This window comes from Jatropha curcas, chromosome 7 (assembly GCF_041381405.1).
Source record: "Jatropha curcas cultivar XTBG-Jc1 chromosome 7, XTBG_Jcur_1.0, whole genome shotgun sequence".
Taxonomy (NCBI): domain Eukaryota; kingdom Viridiplantae; phylum Streptophyta; class Magnoliopsida; order Malpighiales; family Euphorbiaceae; genus Jatropha; species Jatropha curcas.
The window spans coordinates 4,836,354-4,862,528 of record NC_143157.1 but is presented as its reverse complement, the minus strand read 5'-3'; the positions used below and the strand labels follow the sequence as shown (position 1 = coordinate 4,862,528).

The 26,175-nt window shown below is 36.2% G+C and overlaps 1 protein-coding gene, 1 non-coding gene and 1 pseudogene across 2 annotated transcripts; 1 reads left to right on the top strand and 2 right to left on the bottom strand.

Moving 5' to 3' along the window:
* The first annotated feature begins 277 nt into the window (after window positions 1-277).
* Window positions 278-2,172, top strand: LOC149494620 (uncharacterized; annotated as a pseudogene).
* A 7,237-nt stretch (window positions 2,173-9,409) lies between these two features.
* LOC149494619 (small nucleolar RNA R71) lies at window positions 9,410-9,516 on the bottom strand. The gene has a single exon (XR_016321949.1). It is a non-coding gene; the product is annotated as a small nucleolar RNA R71 (small nucleolar RNA).
* Window positions 9,517-23,283: 13,767 nt separating this feature from the next.
* Window positions 23,284-24,357, bottom strand: LOC105646354 (AP2/ERF and B3 domain-containing transcription factor At1g50680). The gene has a single exon (XM_012232202.1). It carries the CDS (start codon window positions 24,355-24,357, stop codon window positions 23,284-23,286), a length of 1,074 nt encoding a protein of 357 aa, XP_012087592.1.
* Window positions 24,358-26,175: the final 1,818 nt, after the last annotated feature.

The following is a 26,175-nucleotide window of genomic DNA, read 5'->3' as shown; positions in this document are numbered from 1 at the left end:
TGCTTTGATTCCCCACCTTCAAAGACTATATGCATCTAATGCAACAACTAAACACATGAGATGGCATGCTGAACATGAAACTGAGGATGGTATAATGACTCATCCGTTTGACTCAGAAGCATGGAAGCTCTTTGATACACAATATCCTATATTTTCATCTGATATAAGAAATGTGAGATTGGGTTGTGTACATAGATGGGTTTCAACCGTTTGGCCAATCTGGTCAACAGTATTCATCATAGCGGGTCATTGTCATATCATGTAACTATTGCCCTCAATGTGTATGAAAGAAGAGTGCATGTTTTTATGCATAATTGTACCAAGAATTGATGTCTTTTTGCAACCTTTGATCGCAAAACTGAATCATTTGTGGGAGTCAGGAGTTGAAACATTTGATGTTTTGGTTAAGCAAAATTTCATACTACAAGTCGCATTGCTTTCGACCATTAATTATTCAGCATTAGAAATATTATTTATATGGAGTACCGCAGGTAAGCTTGCGTGTCCTTATTGCATGGAAAATACTGATGCATTCACTTTGAAAAATGGTGGAAAGTAATATTGGTTTGACTATCACAGAAAATTCCTATCTAATGACCATCCTTGGAGGCAAAACCGAAAATGGTTCAAAAAGAATAAAGTCGTTTTTTATTCCCCTACACCTCTAAAGTCAAGATTGGAGATATTAACTGAAATTGAGGAGCTAGGACTTATGAAAATGACCAGTATCGGTGCAGAAGAAGTAAACAGTAGGGTTGGGCAAAACAGTGAATGGAAAAAACGAAGCATATTCTAAGATTTACCGTATTGGATTACACTTCTTATCTGGTATAATCTTGATGTTATACACATTGCGAAGAATGTGTTCGAGAATCTCTTTAACATTGTTATGAATATTGAGGGAAAATCTAAGGATAATGCTAAAGCTCGAGCAAATATGATGGAGATTTGTCGATGGCCTGAATTGGAACAAAATGCATTGATCGGGAAGTTTCCAAAACAAACATTATGTAAATGGGTATGAACATTGGGATTTCCTGATGGATATGTATCAAACGTGGGTCGATGTGTAGACATGAACAAATATAGACTATTTGGTATAAAAAGCCATGATTGTCATATTTTTATGCAACAGTTGATCCCCATAGCATTTAGGGAATTGTGGCCGGGAAAAGTTTGGGAAGCGATGACAAAGTTGAGTTTCTTTTTTCGAGGAATTGACAAGCACTGTTATTCAATGCAATGATATGGAATAACTAGCAAGGGAAATTACAATAATCATTTATAGATTGGAGTGGATTTTCCCATCGGGGTTCTTTGATTCCATGGAACATCTACCAATTCACTTGTCATATAAATGTCATATTGCAAGATTGGTACAATGTAGAGGGATGTATCCATTTGAGAGGTAAATCATTCAAACCATATACTAATTATTTGTAACCTTAGATAAAGTATGTTTTTGTTTTAATTTTCTCTTTTTAAAATTAGGCACTTGAACAAAATAAAAAAGAATGTCCGTAATAAGGCTAAGGATGAGGGATCTATTTGCAATGCATACGTGGTGGAGGAAGCTTCAACCTTCTATTCGCATTACTTTGAACTACATGTTTACACAAGAAATCGTCAAGTGCCACAGAATGATGACGAGGGAGATCGAATGGAGACGAACTCAGATGGGTTGTGAGCCTACCCCGATCGAGGTCTTTAAGTACACTCACACAAAGGACCACGTTTTGGAGACCCTTATTAACCAGCGCATGGTTAGCATTAATGTAAGTATACTTGCATTTTTTGCTTGCTTTCAAATGAAATATTTGTTTAATTATTATATTCTGTTTTCAGCAAAATTACCATACAGCTCGAGAGCGTGAGCTATCTCCATAGCTTAGGGGTGCAGAACAGGCAACTGTTGATGAGCTGCACTTATATTGGGAGGCCATAGGAGGCGAGAAGAAGAGGGAGGTCTATGGTATTGGCTCGCAAGTGGCACACTACTATGCGTACTTAGGTTGTGCCTTTGTGAATGCTTCCACACCAGTACTGACGAACTCTAGGAAAGAGGATATTTGTATGATGCATACTTATCTTGTTGAGCAAGAGAGGCAGCTAGCAGATCTTAGAGAGCATGTCATGAGGATGTCTAGTACACCAGTAGCACCTAGTTTGTAGATTTGCATGCTTCATCTGATCCATCGATTCCATCAGTTATAGTTCCAGTGTACGACTCAGCACTAGCACCTACTCTAGACACGAGTTTGCATTCTAGCGACCCTCCTGCCAACACTGTCTCCTCTGATACAGACACATTGGCCACTCAGCTCCATAGATTTGATTTTGGACCATTTTAGACTTATGTTCTTATATATATGATTGTTTATGACATTTTCTTAATGTTCTTGAGTTGTATACAATTATTCAGCAAATTTTTGGTATTTGAACTTGTGTATGATTTGATATGTATATATATATATTTAACAGTGCTTGACATTTAGTTTTTTGCAATTTAAAATTTTTTTTTTACATGTAAGACAAATTTACGACCAATTAGCGATCGTTCAAAGAACACTTTAAAAACTTGTAAAATGCATTCAATGACTCCTTTGCAACCAGTCTACGACCAATATTGGCTACAGGCTTGTGATTGACATTTTGTTGCGATTGATTTGCAGCTGACAGTCCCAAGACCAATGGAAGACCCTTCTGTGACTATTTTCTAACGTTCTGTGACCGATTAGATTGGTTGCAATTTTGCAACCACAATCCATATTCGGTCACTAATAGACAGCGACCAGCTATCTTGCCATCGCTTTTATCTGCTTGCAAATCGATCGCCATCATGTTTTAACAATCGAATTTTCAATATTAGCTATCGATTTATTTGCCTTTTTTTTTGTGTGTATATATATATATATATATATGTGTGTGTGTGTGTGAATACTCAAATTTTGAGGTTCAAAAAGCCAGTTTTCCCGGACTGCAAACAGTTCGGCCGGACTAGAGGCCATTTTGAAAATTTACCAGAATTATGCCAATATGGTACTTAAAACGTCCGGGACGTCGCGAGGATCGCGGAACTGGTCCCGGAATATTTTTTGGAGGTCCGGAGCTCCCGGAAAAGCCTCCAGAGCGTAAAACTAGAAAGTGCACCGGCCGCTGTGGCGGCGGCGGCCCCCTTCATGGCGGCGGTAGCCGCTCTCGCCGGCGACAGCGGCTGCGGCCGTCCTCACCGGCGGCGGCGGCCGCCGGCCCCCGACGGCCAGGCCTCCGGCGGCAGGGGTCGCCGAACCAGTCCGTTTTTGCCTATAAATACAACCCCGAGGCCTTCATTTCAACCCACTCAGTCTGTGTTGACGGACGCTCCTTCTCCCCTATGCTCCTTGCGATTCTTTACTGCTTTTCTGCATTTTAGTTTAGCTTTATTGCTTTCTTGCTTTGTTAAGTGGTCACTAAATTTGAATTAATTAATATTCCCTTAACGAGGAGCTTAACCTGGAGTTAAGAAGTGGCCGTCGATTAAATCAGGTACATGAACTAAACTCTGCCTATTTAATTTTAGCACTTCATGCATGTTTCTCTTCTACTCCTCCTAATTCTACAACTGCATAAATGCATTCATGTCATCATTAGGCAAGTAAACTGCCTCAATTAAATAAATTTAGGCTAAATGCCCAGTTAATCAATAATCGTGGTATTAAAGCCTAAATCCGACAATATTGGCCAAAAAAAGCCTAGTTAATCAATAACTATGGTGAAATTGCCTTTATTTCGAACAAATCCGGCTTACGTCCAATTAATCAATAATTGTAGCTAAATAGCCTTCATTAAACACGTTTTTTTCTTGGCAATCAAATTGCCTACATTGCAATTCAGTTGATCACTTTTGGCAAATAAACTGCCTATTAGTAAGATTAACTACTTTCAGTGACAAATCGCTTAAATCAATTCTTTGGTAAAATGCCTTAAATTAATCAACCTTTTTTTTGGCTAAAAGCCTTCGAATAATCATTTTTGGCGACAATCGCCTAAATAATCATCTTTTGGCAAACAAATTGCCTAAATCAACCTTTTTGGCTAAAAGCCTTCAAATTAATCAATCTTTTGGCTAAAAGCCTTAAAATCAAGCATTTTAGCGACAATCGCCTAAATCACATCAATTTTTGGCAACAATTGCCTAAATCATTCTTTTTGGCTAAAAGCCTTAAATCAACACTTTTGGCATCAAATGCCTAAAAATCAATTTTCAGGCAAAATGCCTAAGCAAAATGCACAAAGCATACACACACTCATGCATAAAGCATACCCATTCAAAGCCCTTTAAAAAAGGCCTATCGAACTATGTTGACTTTGATCTTCCATTCGAACGGAAGTATGTAGGCACGTTTGGGATTTAACCCCGAGCGGCAAGTTGAAATCATTCAAACATTTCATTGGTCCAATTACATCATCACCCTGCAAAGCAATTCATTCATAGGTTAGTTCATCAGCATGACATAGTCTCGGGATCCACCTCGGGTTCGTAGACCATGCCTTAAACATTGGGTTAATTAATCTAGTAATTAGGTTAATTAAAATCGGAGTCACTTAGGGTTTTTCCTAGTTTACCCTAAAATAATTAAACGAGGTGGCGACTCATACATTCACGTGCATTTCTGCCCTTAGTAACATGCATTCATATGCTTGATATTTGGGGTAGGGGTTCACAGTTTGGCGACTCTGCTGGGGAGAATTATGTAATCATTTTGCATAAAGTGGACTACGATTGTTGCATCAACTAACCTGCCCTTCTTTAGGGTATTATTTTACTTTGTTATGCAGGGTACCCTAACATGAATCAAGTCTTCTTTCTTTAAGAATACAAGATGAGGAAATTTGGACTCAATTTGTACAATTTAATTAAAACATTTTAACTTGTTGATTTATTTGCACGATTGAGAATCCTTTTCTCCATTGCATAAAAAAAATGAATTTCAAATGAATTTCTTCTCTCTCTGTTCAAACTTTTGAGTCTGGATAGCAAGTAGCGCTGATCGACAGGTCTCTTTGATTATGTCGACGGACAGCCAAAGCGTCCTCCCTGTTATCGCAAACCATCCCTAATCATTTTAGGGATGGCCCATGGGCATGCGTACTGTTGGACCAACGCGAAACTCTTTGTTTCACATATGGTTAGGTATATCCATGCTCAAGGTTCAAGGGTCCCTTTATAAGCCTATTCTCTATTTGCGTCATAGCCTATAGAACCTATCCTTTAGGGCTGTATGCACCCAATGATGCTGAATCATTCCATTAAAATGAATTATGTTGTGATGTTGTGCGCATTCACGCATTCATCCCATACTTCACAAAAAAAAAAAAACATTCCATTTCAAAAGCTGGAAAATCACATTTTGGTCCCTGAGACTTGAAAAATTACATTTTGGTCCCTGAGACCTGGAAAATTACATTTTGGCCACAGAGGCCCAAAAATTCTCAATTTGGCCCCGAAGGCCCAAAAATTCTCAATTTGGCCACAAAGGCCCAAAAGTTCACATTTTGGCCCCTAAAGCCCGAAAAAAGTTTTTTTTTTGAGAACTTAGGGCCTTTCGAAAAGTCGAGATGTCCAGCCCTAAGCACTCTACCTTACATATCACATCCCATTGGGTTCTATCCTAGGTGCCCTAGCATACCAACATTACCCTACCACACAGGGTCAAACCGTCCCATCTCACAGGGTCAAGTCCAAGTACCTTACCCATACACTACCCTACCTCACACTATCTCACATACCCTATGAAAACACCTTATATAGGATAGTCTAATCGTTTTGACTATGTCCTTTCACAGGTACCCCTCCAAAGACCACCTGTACTCGAAACACCAACTGAGCTCTCATCCACAAGTCCAACAACTCCAACTGCACCAATGGCATCACTTACTGACATCCAAAACCTCATTGAACAACTGGAGGCCATAATGGAGGTTAGAATGAATGAGGCATTAGTTGCCCAGAGAACTGCCCTAATAGCTGAACTAGGTAGTGGTAATGGAAATGGGGCTTTAGCTGGGGGAAATGATCCTGCTGCCTCCAATCAGGGACCCGGCGCTGCACCGACGTCCTCAAACCCTGCCCTGGATGACATGCCCTCTGGAACTGCTTCTGAGCTGGAAGCTCAGAAAATGAGAGAGAAGCTGGAATTGTTGGAAAGGTCTATTACTGCCCTCAAGACACACAAGGAAGTGGTGGACATGGACTCCTTGTCCTTGTTCCCCGAAGCAAGATTACCTACAAAATTCAAGATGCCTAACATGGACAAGTTTGACGGAACCACTTGTCCCAAAACACACCTGAAAATGTATGTGGGTGCCCTCAACCCGTTTGGCCTGAACAGCGAGCTCCTTACTCAGTTGTTTCAGCAATCTTTGACTGGTGCTGCATTAAGATGGTTTGTGAGCTTGGATCGTTCCAAAATGAAGAATTGGGAGGACATATGCAATGCTTTCAACACGCAGTACCATTATAATATCGAAATGGATGTTACCCGGAGGGAGCTGGAAACCACTAAACAAAAGAATAATGAGTCCTTCTCCTCGTTCCTTTCAAGGTGGAGAGCAAAGCTGCTCAAATGATCAACCGACCCTCTGAACAGGAACAAGTTGACATAATAATCAAGAATTTGCTGCCTGTCTACCAGTCACAGCTTCAAACACAGTACTTGCCTATGTTCCAATCGCTCATTGCAACTGCAACTAAGGTGGAAGACTTAATCCAGTTGGGTCAACTCAAAAAAGACTCATACAAGAAGCAGAATCATGCTGGACTTTGAAAAACCGCCTACAAGACCTGGTTGACAATGGGTCCATCATCCCCAAGAGCAAGTTGAATATCAACCAATCCCTTGCCTAACCATGGGATTAATGCAAAAAAAATTTGCTGAACAAGAATCTTTCGATCCTTTCGAACTTTTCTTAGAAATGAATGAAGTTTGTGTCTGAGAAGGTTGAGATCAAACCTCCAAAAGAACAAAGGAATTGTTCAAGACCAACAACAACCTGTCTGATCGATTTAAGCATCGAGAAGAACAAAGTCACTATAGTCAATCCCATCCTAGTCCATCACAGTCCACCCAGAGTCTATCTTTTAGGGTCTCGTTTTTCTTTTCATTTTCATTTCCATTCAAGTTTTCATTTGTAAATCTAAGTGTCTTTTGTACACAAATTTTGTCTTATCAATAAAAAGGGATCAGTTTACGTTCCAATCATGTTTATGCTCTTTCCCTATCCTTTCCTGTGAAAGCAAAAAAAAAAATCGAAAAAAAAATAATAAAAAATTAAAAAAAATGATGATAAAAAAAAAAGATAATAAAAATTGGCAAAGAAAAATGCATTCATCTGCTCTGCATCAATCAAAGCTGGGGACATCCTAAGAAGCACCATCAAAGGGGAAGTTTTGAAGGGTAATCATGGAAAGGATCCAGCAAAGGGTACGCAAGACTTCAAACAGTACCGAGGCAAAGCCGATTGAAGGGGTTAGGGCCAGAATGGTTTCTCCGAAAACCCAGGAATGGAAGATGCTCCGATAGAGAGGTGTCTGAATTTTGAGCTTAAAAGCGACAGAATAAAGAAGTTATGTTTGGAATTGGGTTGGGTCTGCACGAAGTCGCAATGTTATCCATACACTACTCAAGTCATCTCAGAATCAAGTTGCCTCGAAATTCTTTATGGAGAGGCTGCTTCTAAGCAAGCAAAAGGAAAAACGGGACAAAAGGAACCCCTGGTCAAAAGGAAGCAAACAAGCAAAAGAAAAAAATGGGTCAAAAGGAACTTCTACACAAAAGAAAGAAATCAAGGACAAAGCTACAGGAAATCAAGTTGTCAAAAACGGGTCAACTGCAAGCTCTTCGTTAAATTCAAGCCCATCAAGGGTAGATGACAAATCATTTCAGCCATAAGGACAAAGACTAAGCGGCTGCTCACATTTTGAAAAAGCAATTTAAAAGAAGCAGTCATTTCCACAAATTGGACTTGTTGTATGTTGTTCTTGTTGTTGTAGCTACTCAAGTCATCTCAGAATCAAGGCTTGAGTTAGATTACTTCTTTCTCTTGTTTTATAGACTTGTTGTATGTTGTTCTTCATAACTCTTCTATACAAAGCAACAATTTTTAATTGGTAGTATTCAATAAAAATTCTTTAAGTTATCTTTTGGTCTTTGTTTAATCAAAGTTACTAAATTATATTCTCAGGAGGAAATAGTTTAGTAAAGATCAAAGAGATTTAATTCATTGAATTGAGTTTACATATGCACATTTCACTTATTTCTGTTGAAGTTAAATCTGTCTTATTGAAATAATCAAAGAATAAGAATTAGGTTTAATATTTAACAAGATAAGGTTTTTATTATAGGTAGAAATACATATAATAGATAATATAATTCTATACTGAGAAGTTGAATTACAACTTACCATATGTAGTTAAAGAATTCTTTATTGCATATTACAAGCTTGTGAATAGAAAAGAGAAAATCCTGTGCACGATTAATTATTCTACGTATTCTACTCCACACTTGTCTTTGTGATTAATTATTCTAAGTATTTGACTATACACTTGTATTTTAATTTAATTAAATATTAGCCTTAGCATAAAAAGAAATCAATCACTTCTGTATTTGTATTTCTGTAAACACATCATTAAGAATAAAGTAGCAAGTGGACTCAACCCGTTCCTCGTGGGATCGATCTTTTATTACTACGTTGCGATCCGTATACTTGCGGGAACTCAAAAGAGACGCAACAAGTTTTTGGAGCCGTTGCCGGGGAGCGGTGTTCTGTCATTTAACGAAATATTCTTATTTGTGATTTACAGTTTATTTTAATTAAGATACACACTTATAGTTGATTCAAAATTTTGCAGGAACACATAGTTTACATAACTCATATGCCAAGTACCAGATCTTCAAACAGTGAATTGGAGGATTATCAACCTGAGATTGAACAATTTCTTTCACAACGAAAAAAGAAGAAGAAAAGAAGAAATTCAAGAATCATGGGTGATGGAAATCCGCCACAGAGGTTGATGGACTTTGTGACTCCAAGTTTAAATGGTTCACAAAAGGGAGTAGTACGTCCACCGGTGAATGCTAACCAGTTTGAGATTAAACCTGCTTTATTACAAATGCTCCAAAATAGTGTTCAGTTCTACGGATTACCAAATGAGGATCCTAACTCGCATATAGCCAGTTTTCTTGAGATCTGTGATACCTTCAAGATGAATTCGGTACCAGCAGATGCTATCAAGTTACGTTTATTTCCTTTCACATTGAAAGACAAGGCAAAAGCTTGGTTGAATTCATTACCACCAAACTCTATCACTACTTGGGAAGAACTAGCCCAAGCCTTCCTGTCTAAGTATTTCCCACTAGCAAAAACCGCTAGGCTTATCAAAGAAATAACCTCATTTACCCAGCATGAAAATGAATCCCTATATGAGGCATGGGATCGCTATAAAGAGCTCCAACGAGTTTGCCCACACCATGGCCTTCCCCAAAATATATTGATTCAAACCTTCTACAATGGGGTGACACCTTCTACAAGAGGAACTATAGATGCCATGGCAGGAGGATCATTAATGAAGAAGACTACTAATGATGCAATCGAGTTACTAGAAGAGATGGCCAACAATAATAGCATATGGCCAACTAAAAGGGCTCAGGTAAGTCATTCTACCACTAATAATGAGTCTTCATCTTCTTTAAAGAATTTAGTAAAGAAAGTGCATGAATTAGATCCTTTAACCATGATGCAAGCATAGATTTCTGCTTTGTCTTATAAAACTGATAACTTAAACATAAGTAAATCAACACCTCTTATTTGTGACAATTGCGGTCAAAATGGGCATGTGTCAAATGAATGTAATTATAAGCATCCAATTATGGAGGAACAAGTGAATTATGTCCAAGGACAAGTTCGTGGTCCATACTCAAATACTTATAATACTGAAAATCGTAATTATATAATTCCTTTTGGAGAAATCATGATAATTAGGAGAGGGGCAATCGGGTTAGTCAATCTCAAGATAGGCTGGGACAATTGACTAATAAACTTGATAAATTTCTGGAGGGATTTAACCAAAAGATGAGTAGTCAAGATGATAATTTTAAATGGTTAGAATCAAAGTTTGACAAGTTATTTAAAAATCATTCATCATCCATACATAATTTGGAGGTACAAGTAGGGCAGCTTGCAAATGCTATTTCCTCACGTGAAGTGGGAAATCTTCCTAGTAATACAGAAAAGAATCCTAGGGAGAATGTAAGTGCCATTGCCTTACGAAGTGGAAAAATAGTAGATAAAATAGTTCCTTCGGGTACTGATGTTAATATTTTGAATAATGCAACTGTGGAGCCAGTTTGTGAACCGAGCATTGAAGTAAATAGTGCAGGATCAAGAGGACAAGAAAAAGGAAAGGAAAAAGAAAAGGACAACGTTAAAACTTATCAATCTAGGCCACCTTTTCCGCAAAGGCTCAAGAAGCAGGAGCAAGATAAACAGTTCTTAAATTTTATTGATAAACTGAAAAATTTGCATATCAACATGTCGCTCATGGAAGCTATCACACAAATTCCAAACTACGGTAAGTTCCTTAAAGAATTGATCTCGAAGAAATGTAGTTGGGAAGATGTATCGACAGTCACTCTAACTGAGGATTGTAGTTCCATAATCTCAAGTAAGTTACCTACTAAACTCAAAGATCCAGGGAGTTTCACTATACCATGCAAATTAGGTAAAGTAGATTTTCCTAGATGCCTGTGTGATTTAGGAGCAAGTATTAATTTGATGCCATTATCTCTCTTTAAGAAATTGGGATTAGAGGATGAAGTTAAAAAAACTAATATGGTTCTACAACTTGCTGACCAAACTATTAAAAGACCCTATGGTATCATTGAAGATGTACTTGTTAAGGTTGACAAATTTATTTTTCCAACTAATTTCGTCATACTTGACTTTGTTTATGATAAAAATTGTCCTCTTATTTTAGGAAGACCATTTATGAACACAGGGAGAGCATTAATTGATGTTTCAGAAGGAAAATTAGTCCTTAGGATAGGTGATGATGTCATTGAATTTCATATAGATAAAGCCATGAAATATCCTATGGATGAGGGGAATTGCATGAGAATTGATATAGTTGATGTATGCATACAAGAAATGTTTACCTTGGAAGATAATGAAAAATTTGAGGAAGAAAAAGTCAATAATGAAGACGAGGAGTTTATAAATTTAAGACCTGAAATGTTACTTAGGGAGCATGAACCTTTGCCACCATCAATTGAAGTTCCACCAATAGTAGACCTTAAAGAGTTACCAAGTCACTTGCGATATGCTTTCTTAGGTAAAGATCACACACTTCCTATAATTATTTCTAACAAATTAACAGTAGATCAAGAGAATGATTTATTAAAATTGTTAGAAATAGGATTAAGAGTATAGGATGGCAAATTTCTGATCTTAAGGGGACAAGTCCAAATCGAGTCATGCATTACATCAATCTTGAGGATGGACATATACCTAAGGCAGAAAGACAAAGGAGACTTAATCCTAATATGAAAGAAGTAGTGAAGAAAGAAATTATCAAGTTACTAGATGCAGGAATAATATACCCAATTTCGGATAGCCAATGGGTTAGTCCAATTCAATGTGTGCCTAAAAAGGGAGGAATGACTGTAGTAAAAAATGAAGATGGTGAACTAATTCCTACTAGGACCACTACAGGTTGGAGGGTATGTATTGATTATAGAAAACTTAATTCAGCCACAAGAAAAGATCATTTTCCATTACCATTCATAGATCAAATGTTAGAAAGAATTGCTGGTCATGCTTTCTATTGTTTTCTCGATGGACACTCGGGATATTTTCAGATTTATATCTTTCCGAATGACCAAGAGAAAACCACATTTACTTGTCCATTTGGTACATTTGCATATAGGTGCATGCCTTTTGGATTATGCAATGCACCTGCAACATTTCAACGTTGCATGACCGCGATTTTTAATGACTACATAGAAGAAATTATGGATGTCTTTATGGATGACGTTTCTGTGTATGGTGATTCATTTGAAAGTTGTTTGAAAAATCTAGATCTTGTATTGTCAAGATGTGAAAGTGCTAAATTGGTTTTGAATTGGGAGAAATGCCACTTTATGGTTAATGAGGGCATTGTTTTAGGGCACAAAATAAGTAAGGAAGGAATCCAGACAGATAGGGCAAAGGTAGAAACCATAGAAAAGTTACCACCTTCTACTACGGTTAAAGGTATAAGATCTTTTCTAGGCCATGCAGGATTTTATAGAAGATTTATAAAAAAGTTTTCTATCATTGCTAAGCCTCTAACTAACTTACTTGTTAAAGATGCATCTTTTGATTTTTCTCCAGAATGTTTGGAAGCTTTTAAAACTTTAAAAAAGGCATTAGTAAGTGCGCCTATTATAGTAAAACCCAATTGGGGATTACCATTTGAAATAATGTGTGATGCTAGTGATGTTGCTGTTGGTTGTGTATTAGGCCAAAGACATGAGAAAAAGTTGCATGTGATATACTATGCTAGCCATGTTCTAACTAGTACTCAAATGAACTATACAACTACTGAGAAGGAAATGTTGGCTGTGGTATATGCATGTGATAAGTTCAGATAATACTTGTTAGGAGCAAAGGTCATAATCTATACTGATCATTCTGCATTGAAATACCTATTTGCTAAAAAAGATGCAAAACCACGTCTTATTCGATGGGTATTATTATTGCAAGAATTTGACATTGAAATTAAAGACAAAAAGGGTTCTGAAAATTTAGTTGCAGATCATTTATCACGTCTGGAAAATGAAGAAGGACCAATAGGAGAAACTACAATTATAAATGAAAGTTTTCCAGATGAGAATTTAATGTTAGTACAACATGTTCACACACCTTGGTATGCTGACATTGCAAATTTTCTAGCTTCTAACATCATACCTCCAGATATGACTTATGCACGAAAGAAGAAGTTCTATGCAGATGCTAAAAATTTCTTATGGGATGAACCATTCTTGTTTAAGATATGTATGGACGGTATGATTAGAAGGTGTGTAGGGGAAATAGAAATACAAGATATACTTATGCATTGTCACTCTAGTCCATATGGAGGGCATCATGGAGCAAATAGAACTGCTTCAAAGGTTTTGGAAAGTGGCTTTTATTATTGGCCCACTCTATTCCACGATGCTCGTATATTTGTCTCTCATTGTGACAGGTGTCAACGGGTTGGCAACATAAGTCGAAAAGATGAAATGCCTTTATCCAACATACTCGAAGTAGAGATATTCGATGTATGGGGAATCGACTTCATGGGACCATTCCCTATTTCACAAGGTAAAGGTTATATCTTAGTAGCTGTTGACTATGTTTCCAAGTGGGTGGAAGCACAAGCTTGTGTCATAAACAACGCCAATACAGTGGTCAAATTCCTAAAAGCATTATTTACCAGATTTGGGGTTCCAAGAGCAATCATAAGTGACGGAGGTATGCACTTTTTAAATAGATCGTTTGAAAGCCTTTTGAGGAAATATGGAGTACATCACAAGGTATATACCCCATATCATCCACAAACTAGTGGTCAAGTGGAAATTTCAAACCGCGAGCTTAAATGGATTTTGGAAAAAACTATCAATTCATTACAAAAGGATTGGTCGCTTAAACTCGATGATGCACTCTGGGCCTATAGAACGGCATTTAAGACACCAATTGGGATGTCTCCATACTGTTTAATTTATGGTAAGGCATGTCACCTACCCCTAGAATTGGAATATAAAGCATCTTGGGCAATAAAGTCTTTAAATTTTGATTTAAGCAAGGCTGGTTACAAAAGGAAACTTCAGTTAAATGAACTTGATGAGATCAGATTATTAGCATATGAAAATGCCAAGTTATACAAGGAAAGAACTAAGAAATGGCATGATAATCAAATTCGAATCAAATCATTTAAGGAAGGAGACCAAGTGTTATTATTTAATTCAAGACTACGCCTATTTCCTGGAAAATTGAAGTCCAGATGGAGTGGACCATTTGAGGTAATCAACAGTGTAAGCTTTATTTGGGTAATAGGATTGATGATCCATCACAGGTAACATTTTGAATCAATTTCATAAGTATGTATAATTTCAATAACTACTTAATATACTTTGTTTATTATAATGTATTATTTGATTATTTATTTTTATCAGTTTCAAAAAAAAAAAAAAAAAAAAAAAAAAAGGGGAACCCATCAAAAATCAAGTGTGCAGGAAATTCTATTTTGCAGGAAACCAAACTCGCGAGCGTGAAGAAAGAAGTCGCGAGCGCGAACATTGCAAAAAAGAGACAGAAACTTTTTTACAAAACTCGCGATCGCGACATCTATCTGCGCGAGCGCGAATTCTCCACAAAGGAAGTCAGAAGCTTCAAGATCCCCATTCACGAGCGCGACAAATATAAAGCGCGAGCGCGAGTTCTCTGCAAAACAAGTCAGAAGCAAAGAGATTCACTCTCGCAATCGCGATAATACCAAGCACGAGCGCGATTAGGGCACAACAGAGGATAGAGGCAAGGCGAGAACCATTCGCGAGCGCGAATTTTCAGATGCGATCGCGACTCTAGAAAAATTCCTGGCGCGATTCCATAAATTTTTGGCGCAACTTCCTAACGGTCAGAAATTCTCAACTGCCCTTTCACATTCCAATTAATTCTTCTCCTTCCCAAGGCATTCAAACCTGAAAAAAAACTGTAAGTAACCTTTCAAATCCAATCAAAACTCTTCCTTTTCAACTTCCCCATTAACTACTCAACCCTATCCTTCCCTAAATTCATCTATATAAGAAATTCAATTCCATTCTGTACAAACCCCCAAACTCTGTCACTACAAAACCAATTCCCAGCAACCCTCTTTTCTGTGTATCTTGAACGACAATATCTCCACCCACACTCACATCATGCCATTCAAGCAAAAAGCCAGGAAGAATAAGGAAGGATCTTCCTCCTCTGCACCAGCACGAAAGGATTTGGCCGCCAGATATAAGGCTCCTTTCCCCATATATACTATGGAGGAAGGGGAACGCTACACACGCCTTGCCAAGTGCACTTTCACAGGTATGTATCTTATTGACCAACCCTTTTTACAGACTACTGGCATTTTAGAGAAAGTGCAGGAATATTTGAAAATTTTAAATTTTGAAATATTTAGTCAATTACAAATTCCTGAAAATGCTAAATTAAGTTTAGAGTTATTGACTACTATTGATTGGGTGGATGATAATGAAATGGCCATCAAATTTAGAGTGGATGGAGAGGAATTAACTGTGAGTTATGATAAAATGCATGAATGGTTAGGATTCCCCAAAAGTGGATGTGCTTCTAAACCGAAAGGATGGAATGCATCTTCCGTTTGGGAAATACTAACGGGGCAATCAACTTTTACTCCACGAAATGCTGGAAATAAATGGATCAAAGATGAGAGTATTTTATACCTGCAGAAGTATTTGTGTTATGCCTTGTTTGGACGAGTGGAAGCATCCAAAGTCCAAACAAGAGACTTGTTTGTGTTGGACTGTATTTTGCAGGGAAAATGAGTAGATGTTGCAGGAATCGTGCTCGATACAATATACAACGCCTCTCGTCATCAAGGCAAAGTTACTTCAGGAGTGGGTAGTTTGGCACCTATCTTGGCATATGTTGCTCGAATGCCTATTCCACCTTATTAGCCCCAACCTACAGACACTTTTCGGTATATGGATGGCACATTCTTGAAAAAGACAGGTTTGGTTGAAGAAATAAAAACTGGCAGCACAGTTCTTTATCGTTGGAAGCCATGGGAAACAAGAGTCGGGCAAAGCGATCGTAATGAAGGAACCTCGGATGCACAAACACAAAGACAGCGGAAAGGCAAAGCGCCAGTCACATCATCTTCTCATGCAGAAGAAGAAGAAGATGAAGTTGCCGGATGGAAGCAAGTGTTGGGTAAAGTGGAAGCTTTACAGCAATCACAGGAAACCTTGCAAGTTACTGTTCTTGACATGGGACCAAAACTGCATACAATCCAGAAAAACCACGAACGGATGGAACGGAAGTGGATGAAATATTTCCACCATCAAAACATCGAATTCACTCCATCACCTCCGGGTTCTCCAGAGGCCTAAGGTTTTTCTATCCCTTTTTAGTTTTCTTTTTATTTTTTTTTTTCGTATTTGTATGTGTTATTGCATGTGTTGTGTTTTCTTTGCATTTCTCATCCCACAATGAGGACATTGTGTCTTTTAAGTGTGGGGGAGACTTACATTTCATTATCTTTTATTATCTCAGTTCATTAAAAAAAAAAAAAAAAGTGTGACAATTAAAAAAGTCAACTTCTTTGCCTTAGTTCAATGTTTCAGTCTCTACATGTTGAATTGTTTGTATTTTGCTTGTTGAAATAGAAGTCTTGAATAATATACCATGATTAGAGAGATTGAATGCTCATATGAACTTAAGTGTTAATATATTACATATGACATTTTAAACTTTTCAAATAGCACATTTTAATGTTTAGTTAATTATCTAGACATTATCTTTTGTTTTAGAGAAGCTTGAATCCTACGTTGAATGAAGAATAGGAAGAAATTAAAAAACTTGTATGTTTCAAATCAATAAGGGATGAAGGTATGTTCAAAAGAGAAAAATATACGATAGAGGGAATAACGGAAAATCCGTTTTTAAAGCAAAGTGGTATGGAGCATAAAATGCAACCACTTATCAATTACATTCCCACCTACCTAGAATAAAAATGATAAGCAAAATAAAAAAAATAAAAAAAAAGAGAATAGTGGTATGGAGCATAAAATGCAACCACTTAGTGAGATAGAAATAAGACTACCTAAAAATGCCTTGAGATAAGAAACAATACATGTATGCTATCTAAAGTACTTCCTATTCTTTGCATTCTAAGGATGGAGGATTGCCTATCTCATTTCTTAAAAATGGCTAGATTTCTTATACTTTAGATTTTTGTTTGCTATTTTGAAATTTTTACATGTCATATTCATTTACACTACTTGGTTCATAAAATACATAAATCTCTTATCTTTGGTAGATTACTTAAGAAGTCTAAATCAACGAATAAAACAAACATGATCAACATGAAGTTCAAAAAGAAGGATAAATATTTTGCTTAGGGACAAGCAAAGAGCTAAGTGTGGGGGAATTGATAGCCTCGTAAACCGGGCAAATCTTGTTATGTTATTTTGATATAAATTGCATGAATGCATGATTGTTTTTGTACATTTTACGTTTGATCGTGTTGTTTTTGTTTCAAAGTAAATTTCAGGAAAACAGTTGGAGCAAAGATTTGTTCTATACAAAAATAGGGCCAAAACAAGTTAAAAAATGGAAAGAATCCTTAATCCAGCCCTCGCGCCGCGAAGCAAGTCGCAACAAAGGAAAACGCCCAAGTCGCGAGCGCTACCAGAGGACTCGTGCGCAACCCACACCCAGAAAAAGCAAGTCGCGAGCGCGACATCCACCTACGCGGGCGCGACAAGCAGATTTAAGAGTCAGAAATAATTGGAGCAAAAGTCGCGAGCGCGCCTTCCATCTGCACGGGCGCAAGAATCACTTTTGAGAGGCAGAAGGTTTGCCAGCGAAAGTCGCGAGCGCGACTTTAAGACGCGCGAGCGCGAAAAGAACTTCTGAAAGGCAGAAGCATTTGGAGAAGAAGTCGCGAGCGCGACCTTTACAAGCGCGAGCGCGAGTCGAGATTTCCAGGAGACGTAATTGCTGTCTTTTCATCAGAAAAACATATCTTTTCATGCAAGGGTCGGGACTCTTCCCAAGAGAAGTCACCTCAAGCACCTCTTGGCCAACCAATCACTACCAAAACCACCATCACTCTCCTCCTCTATAAATAGCAATCAAAGTGAAGCAAGAAAGGAGACAGATATAGAATTAATTCTTATTCAGAGTTAGATCCACAAAACACTTAGATTGTATTAGGAGAAGTGTGTTAGTAGTACTTAGAGCAAGATTGACGAAAGTCACTTGTTATTGATTGTGCCAAGAACACCAAGAAGTTCCTCGAGGTGTGACGCCCTCCGGAGGCTTGAGTTAGATTACTTCTTTCTCTTGTTTTATAGACTTGTTGTATGTTGTTCTTCATAACTCTTCTATACAAAGCAACAATTTTTAATTGGTAGTATTCAATAAAAATTCTTTAAGTTATCTTTTGGTCTTTGTTTAATCAAAGTTACTAAATTATATTCTCAGGAGGAAATAGTTTAGTAAAGATCAAAGAGATTTAATTCATTGAATTGAGTTTACATATGCACATTTCACTTATTTCTGTTGAAGTTAAATCTGTCTTATTGAAATAATCAAAGAATAAGAATTAGGTTTAATATTTAACAAGATAAGGTTTTTATTATAGGTAGAAATACATATAATAGATAATATAATTTTATACTGAGAAGTTGAATTACAACTTACCATATGTAGTTAAAGAATTCTTTATTGCATATTACAAGCTTGTGAATAGAAAAGAGAAAATCCTGTGCACGATTAATTATTCTACGTATTCTACTGCACACTTGTCTTTGTGATTAATTATTCTAAGTATTTGACTATACACTTGTCTTTTAATTTAATTAAATATGAGCCTTAGCATAAAAAGAAATCAATCACTTCTGTATTTGTATTTCCGTAAACACATCATTAAGAATAAAGTAGCAAGTGGACTCAACCCGTTCCTCGTGGGATCGATCTTTTATTACTACGTTGCGATCCGTATACTTGCGGGAACTCAAAAGAGACGCAACACCAGCCGAGCACGAAGTTCGCATCCCGGAAGGAACTACGAAAGACCTGATTCTCCCCATCCCCCGAAGAGTTTTTGGAGATACGTAGGCAGCCGCAAAGGCACGGTCACAAACATAAGTTTGCATCATAAATAGCATTTTCTCTTTGCCAATATAAAAAATAAAAAAAAATAAAAAAAAAAGAAGAGAAGAAAAATAAAAGCTGGAGTTAAAAACCCGAAAGGACGGCTTCAGGCAAGAATTGAGCCCGCTAGGCTGAAAACCCGAAAGGGCGGTCTAGGCAAAAGTTAGGGCAAAAAGCCTGCTAGAGTCGAAAACCCGAAAGGGCAGCTACTGGGCAAAAGTTAAGGCAAAAAAAACAAAAAAAATAAAAAATAAAAAAAAAAGGTGCTTTCATGAATTCTTTTAGAGAGTCCATTTTTGTAGGATAAACAGCAAAGTATGTCCTTAAAAAAAAAAATCCCTTTCAAAGGTCTCCTTGGGAGTATATAAATCATTTTTTCCAGGAATCACTGAGTTCCTTCGAGTCAAAACTCACTACAAGAAAAATTTGAGTCTTTAAATCGAGTCTCCAATGAGTCTCTAAAATTAAGTCTCCATCACCAGTGGTCATTCCACAACGAGTCACAAAAATCGAGTCATTCTCAAAAGTTCATTTTGAAAGCGTCACTCTTTGAGTCATTCCTCAAAAAAAAAAAAAAAAAGAGAGAGAGAGAGGAAAATGTCAATTCAATCCCCGGAGTTTCCAAAACAACCCTAAAAAAATGTCAAACATAATCGTTGAGAGGTAATTCTTTAATACCTCGTCTCCACTCAGACCATCGTTTCTTCAATCCCTTCAGACGAGCGATGTCATCCACATTGTCCGTTTCCTTGAGTCATATAAGTGGCTTTGTTCTCTTTGATTCCTCAATCGATTGGACAAGTTCAACACCAATGTTTTGAAGTATTCCATGGTCAGCGCCATTCTGGGGGCAAGAAGTGATAAGAACCTTCACCATTCTCCCATCATAGAAGTAATCACGGAATTTTTAATCTTTTATTAAGAAGAAATTCTATTTCAGCTAATAAGGGCATCAATTCTCTCAAGCAGGGGGCAAAATCCTCCAAGTCGGATTCAGGGGCAAGTGTTATAAAAAGAAAACATACACAACCCAGGGTGAAACCCAACCATCGTCAATCTCTTTTACACAAACCCAGGGTAGAACCTGGTTAATGGTTAACCTTTTTTTTACATAAAACCTAGGGTGAAACCCTAACCAATAACCAACCGTTTTTCATCCAAAACCAAGCCATTTGATCATTTCGACTTTAGGTGGACCCTTGGTTCTCAAAGAAAAAAAAAACAAAAATAAAACAAATCTCTTTTCAAGCCCTCATTAAGAGGCAAAACATCTTTTCAAGTCCTCTAAGAGGCAAAATCTCTTTTCAAGCCCTCATTAAGAGGCAAAACATCTTTTCAAGTCCTCTAAGAGGCAAAATCTCTTTTCAAACCCTTATTAAGAGGCAAAACATCTTCCCAAGCCCTCATTAAGAGGCAAAACATCTTTTCAAGCCCTCATTAAGAGGCAAAATCTCTTTTCAAGCCCTCATTAAGAGGCAAAAACATCTGTAAGTTGCAAACATAAATCCATGCATTTGATCATTTCATTTCAAAGAAAAAAAACCAACCGCGGGGTTTCCTCCTCTGCCCATCCTCAAAATTTGCTCCTTCAGACAGCCACTGGCTCTCATAAATCATTTTTTATGATAGCCAGTGGGGGGCAACTGTGAATACTCAAATTTTGAGGCTCAAAAAGCCAGTTTTCCCAGACTGCAAACAGTTCGGCCGGACCAGAGGCCATTTTGGAAATTTACCGGAAGTTTGCCAATATGGTACTTAAAACGTCCGGGACGTCGCGAGGATCGCGAAACTGGTCCCAGAATATTTTTTGGAGGTCCGGAGCTCCTGAAAAAACCTCCGGAGCGTAAAACTAGAAAGTGCGTCGGCCGCTGCGGCGGCGGTGGTAGCCGCTCTCGCCGGCGACAGCGGCTGCGGCCGCCCTCACCGGCGGCCCAGGCCTCCGGCAGCAGGGGCCGCCGAAACAGTCCGTTTTTGCCTATAAATACAGCCCTGAGGCCTTCATTTCAACCCACTCAGTCTGTGTTGACGGACGCTCCTTCTCCCCTACGCTCCTTGCAATTCTTTACTGCTTTTCTGCATTTTAGTTTAGCTTTATTGCTTTCTTGTTTTGTTAAGTGGTCACTAAATTTGAATTAATTAATATTCCCTTAACGAGGAGTTTAACCTGGAGTTAAGAAGTGGCCGTCGATTAAATCAGGTACATGAACTAAACTCTGCCTATTTAATTTTAGCACTTTAAGCATGTTTCTCTTCTACTCCTCCTAATTCTACAACTGCATAAATGCATTCATGTCATCATTAGGCAAGTAAACTGCCTCAATTAAATAAATTTAGGCTAAATGCCCGGTTAATCAATAATTGTGGTATTAAAGCCTAAATCCGACAATATTGGCCAAAAAAAGCCTAGTTAATCAATAACTATGGTGAAATTGCCTTTATTTCGAACAAATCCGGCTTAAGTCCAATTAATCAATAATTGTGGCTAAATAGTCTTCATTAAACACGTTTTTTTCTTGGCAATCAAATTGCCTACATTGCAATTCAGTTGATCACTTTTGGCAAATATACTGCCTATAAGTAAGATTAACTACTTTCAGCGACAAATCGCTTAAATCAATTCTTTGGCAAAATGCCTTAAATTAATCAACCTTTTTTTTGGCTAAAAGCCTTCGAATAATCATTTTTGGCGACAATTGCCTAAATAATCATCTTTGGGCAAACAAATTGCCTAAATCAACCTTTTTGGCTAAAAGCCTTCAAATTAATCAATCTTTTGGCTAAAAGCCTTAAAATCAAGCATTTTAGCGACAATCGCCTAAATCACATCAATTTTTGGCAACAATTGCCTAAATCATTCTTTTTGGCTAAAAGCCTTAAATCAACACTTTTGGCATCAAATGCCTAAAAATCAATTTTCAGGCAAAATGCACAAAACATACACACACTCATGCATAAAGCATACCCATTCAAAGCCCTTTAAAAAAGGCCTATCGAACTACGTTGACTTTGATTTTCCATTCGAACGGAAGTACGTAGGCACGTTTGGGATTTAACCCCGAGCGGCAAGTTGAAATCATTCAAACATTTCATTGGTCCAATTACATCATCACCCTGCAAAGCAATTCATTCATAGGTTAGTTCATCAGCATGACATAGTCTCGGGATCCACCTCGGGTTCGTAGACCATGTCTTAAACATTGGGTTAATTAATCTAGTAATTAGGTTAATTAAAATCGGAGTCACTTAGGATTTTTCCTAGTTTACCCTAAAATAATTAAACGATGTAGCGACTCATACATTCACGTGCATTTCTGCCCTTAGTAACATGCATTCATATGCTTGATATTTGGGGTAGGGGTTCACAATATAATATGAATTTTAACCGTGATGATTACCTAGCAATTCTACTAATGATGTTGATATAGAAATTTAGTGTTTTTAATTTTATGTGGATCACTTATTATAGATGATTGTCTACTTATTTGAATTTTAATAAATTATGATTACTTGAAAAACTCTATACTGTGATTTATAATTTATAAATTTACTAAATATTCATTATTGTCAAATTCAAGAGCCAATTCTTATTTGGAATCAGTAATTCACAAAGCTTTTATGAAGAAAGAGTTAATAATGTTATGTTGAACAAACTAAAATGAGAGATATTACAAGAATTAGTTTTGACTCTTCTAAATATGTTGGAATTCTTAAAATTGTGACTTTATCTTTAAATAACCATAGATGAAAGGTTAACCGTGATGCTAAAAGTTAGCAATTTCACTAATGAGGTTAAAATATCAAATTTAACACTTTTTATTATATGTGTATGACTATGACTTATTATAAACTATTATTTATGTATTTAAATTTTTAATAAGTTATATATATTTAGTGCAACATGTCTGCATTATATCGTACCCCATGTTCCATACCATGTATGCAACCTAATACAACCAAATTCATTTTATCAAACATGTTTGATTTCAATAAAAAATTATCAGACCGATCAACATATAAGATGAAAGAATAAATAATTGCTCTTCTTTTTTCTTTTTTTTTTTTTTTTGTTTGAAAGCATAAACCAATTTCTTGATATAACAGATGACCAATTAAGGCCAACAAGCACAATGCAACTATAGCTCAAGTTAGTCCATTCCTTTACGTGGCTGTCCATTGATAGCCAATTAGTGACAAAGTCCTAATTAATAAGTTAACAAGTAACTATATTTTTTTTTTTTTCATTTTCAAAAAATGATCAATCTGCATAATTCTACAAATTCTTGTCTTTTACAACTCTTTATTACTTTCAACTTTTGAGTTTGATTATTTTCTTTATCAATTAATTTGCACACCAAAAAGCCTCAATCCTTTGCTCTTGGAACTAATTTTCAATTCCAATTCTCTAAAACCATTCTCTCCTTTTTCTTCATGTTTGTGGAATTTGTTTCTGATTGTTTGTCCCAAATTCAATTCCAGATCTTTCTGCATCTCCTCGATATGGCTAACTCCGTCATCAGCGACACAACTTTGGCCATTGCTATAACTTATGTCAATTAAGGAAAAATGCTGCCCTTCTTGTACCGTATTTGGGCCTATACATGCATAAAATGTTACAATATCTTTCTCCTTCAAATTTTTTTCCTTCACAAACCTATTCCAGCCTCTTGTGAAAACATAACTTTGGCTACTCTTCCAATAGCAATATCTAAACTTCCAACACTTCATTAGCCTATCAAAAAATACAAGTTCCAAATCCTCTATTCCAGCATCTTCTTCGACATTTCCACTAATATAAGGAAAATATTTAATGGCAAATTTTTTTGGGATAACAAGTCTATTAAGTTTACCCACATCACTTGGTGTTAATTCTTTTTGAAAAAGCTGTATGCATGAAAATTGTCCATCACCATATGTTTGAATACTATTATTCTCAAGACTACTTGTGCCCGCAAGTCCTTGTCTTCTAGATTGTGTCTTAAGAAAATCAGCAAAGTTTGGTTGGTAAGACCCATCTCTAATCATATTCAAAATCACTTGTGCACTAAATTGGATTTGGAAGTTAGGCTCTTGAATGTTCCTTTCATTCCAAGGAAAATTTCTACATGAATCTCCACTGCGAAGCTTTATCGCTGCGCTATCATATGCCATTGCTGCTTCTTTCTCAGATTTAAATGTCCCCAACCAAATCCTTTGATGATTTGCATATATTTGTGCACCCCAATGTCCATTTTGTTGTTGCACCACCCCTTTGAATTTTGGTGCATTATTATTATTATTATTATGCTCTAGTCTTGGACGTTTGCTTGCACAAAAAGGAGGATAATTGCTATCAAATGAATCTGAAATTTGAAAAGTTACAATGTTCGTCTTGCCATTAGAAAGCAAGCTTGATGATGCATCGTCTTCCATTGCAAAATCGTAGCAAATTATTAATTTAATTAGGAAGACTAGACGGTGATTAAGGAATTGATTGATAAGAACTTGAGAATAACAAATACAATTAATATAATAATTTGGGGAAGAAGAACTTTTGTAACAAGAGATCTTTTTCTGTTGCATGAAAATAATAAGAGTTCTATCTGGAAGGTGGAGAGAGTTCAATAAAATGAAACTGAGTTAGGTACTATTGATAACAAATGCAACAAATTATTACTCTTATGAAAAATATCATCCAATAAAAAGAAAAGACAAGAGTTGGAATAAAAATTTTAATGTGATTTCTATTAGGATAGTTATTAAGTTAAAACAAATTTGAAAATGTCATGTATTTGTATTTCTTGATATAGCAAAATTAGCTATCCATACTATTTTATATTAAAAACCATATAGTTTTATTTGTTGTTGGTTGCAAATTTTTATAAGCATAAGAGGTTTTATCAACTTGAATTCATATTAGGATTTGAACTAATACAAGGTCATTAATACTAATAATGTAGTTTTCTTTTTCTTTTCTTTTTTTCTTTATTTTTTTATTTTTGAAATTGCACTGATACTAATGCAGTTAATAATGTTAACACTTGCCAAAGTTCTAGTGATTAGTTTATGATTATTGTTTGCCCGTAATGTTCTCTATTTCATCAACTTCCTAATAAAGTAATATGATGTAACTCAAATTAGCAGTATCAGTTAGATTTGGCCATTCTGTCTGTTATCTTATATATAATTAATGTTTTTAGCTAGATTTAATAGCCTTGTTTCTTTCTAAGCATGCGAAGTCAAAGTATTATTCAATTGGTGAATACTTCTTTAATGTGAGCAAACTTGATAATGTAAATACCGGGTAAAGTTGTAATTTTTATTTTTAAGCTAGATTATATAATTTGCCTCCAAGAAAATCTATTTTTCTCTTCTAACCATGGAGAAGAGACCTTGATTAATGTTTTATTATTTTCTATCTAGGGTTGTTCTTGGTTTTTAAGAGTTGTGTACTTAATTTCCATAAGGTTACACTTTTGGGACAATGCTTGCAAGTATATAAGGTTATTATAATATTGAATGAGTTAATCAAAGTCGTCTCTCAAAGAAGTAAATGCGTAAATTTAAAGTTAAAATAATAGTTATAGAATGAAAAAAAAAAAAAAAAAAAAAAAACAATCCTAACACCCTAATCCAATTTTGATGATTCGGAAGAAATAAAATTAAAAACTTTGAAAGGAATCAAAATAAGAGTAACCAAGAAATGAATAAACAACAATCATCTCTTGAATTCCTCAAAAAAAAAAAACAATCATCTCTTGAAGAATGTCGATGTGAAAACATTCTAGGGGTATTGTATTTCACTTCCTCACTCTCATGACTGGTTGAAAAAAATGCCAATATTTGAGGCTTAAATATATTAACTCCATAAAAAAAAAATATTCACACCTTTACTAGCTTAATTTTCTAGTCCACTTGAAGACTATCTAGATGGTCACGTTCACAACCTATTTTCTAAAAATTAAACCACTCATTAATCTTCTCTAGTCGGCACCTCAATTAATATTTAACTCAAAGCTGAAAATGGTCAATCCTAACTAAATGAATTAAAGTATATATATAAATATATAATTTCTAAAACCTAAATGCTTATGTTGCAATACATTAGAATATAAAAGTGATGGCTGACATTTTATTTTTCATTACAATTCATCTTTTTTTTTTTTTTTTTTGCATTTAATAAAAATTATTTTTTATTAAATAATGGAGTTACAAACTAATAAATAATGGAGTATTTCATTATAATTAATA

Excerpts from the sequence above, each read along its gene's own strand:
- LOC105646354 (XM_012232202.1), bottom strand. The coding sequence starts at position 24,357 with ATGGAAGACGATGCATCATCAAGCTTGCTTTCTAATGGCAAGACGAAC.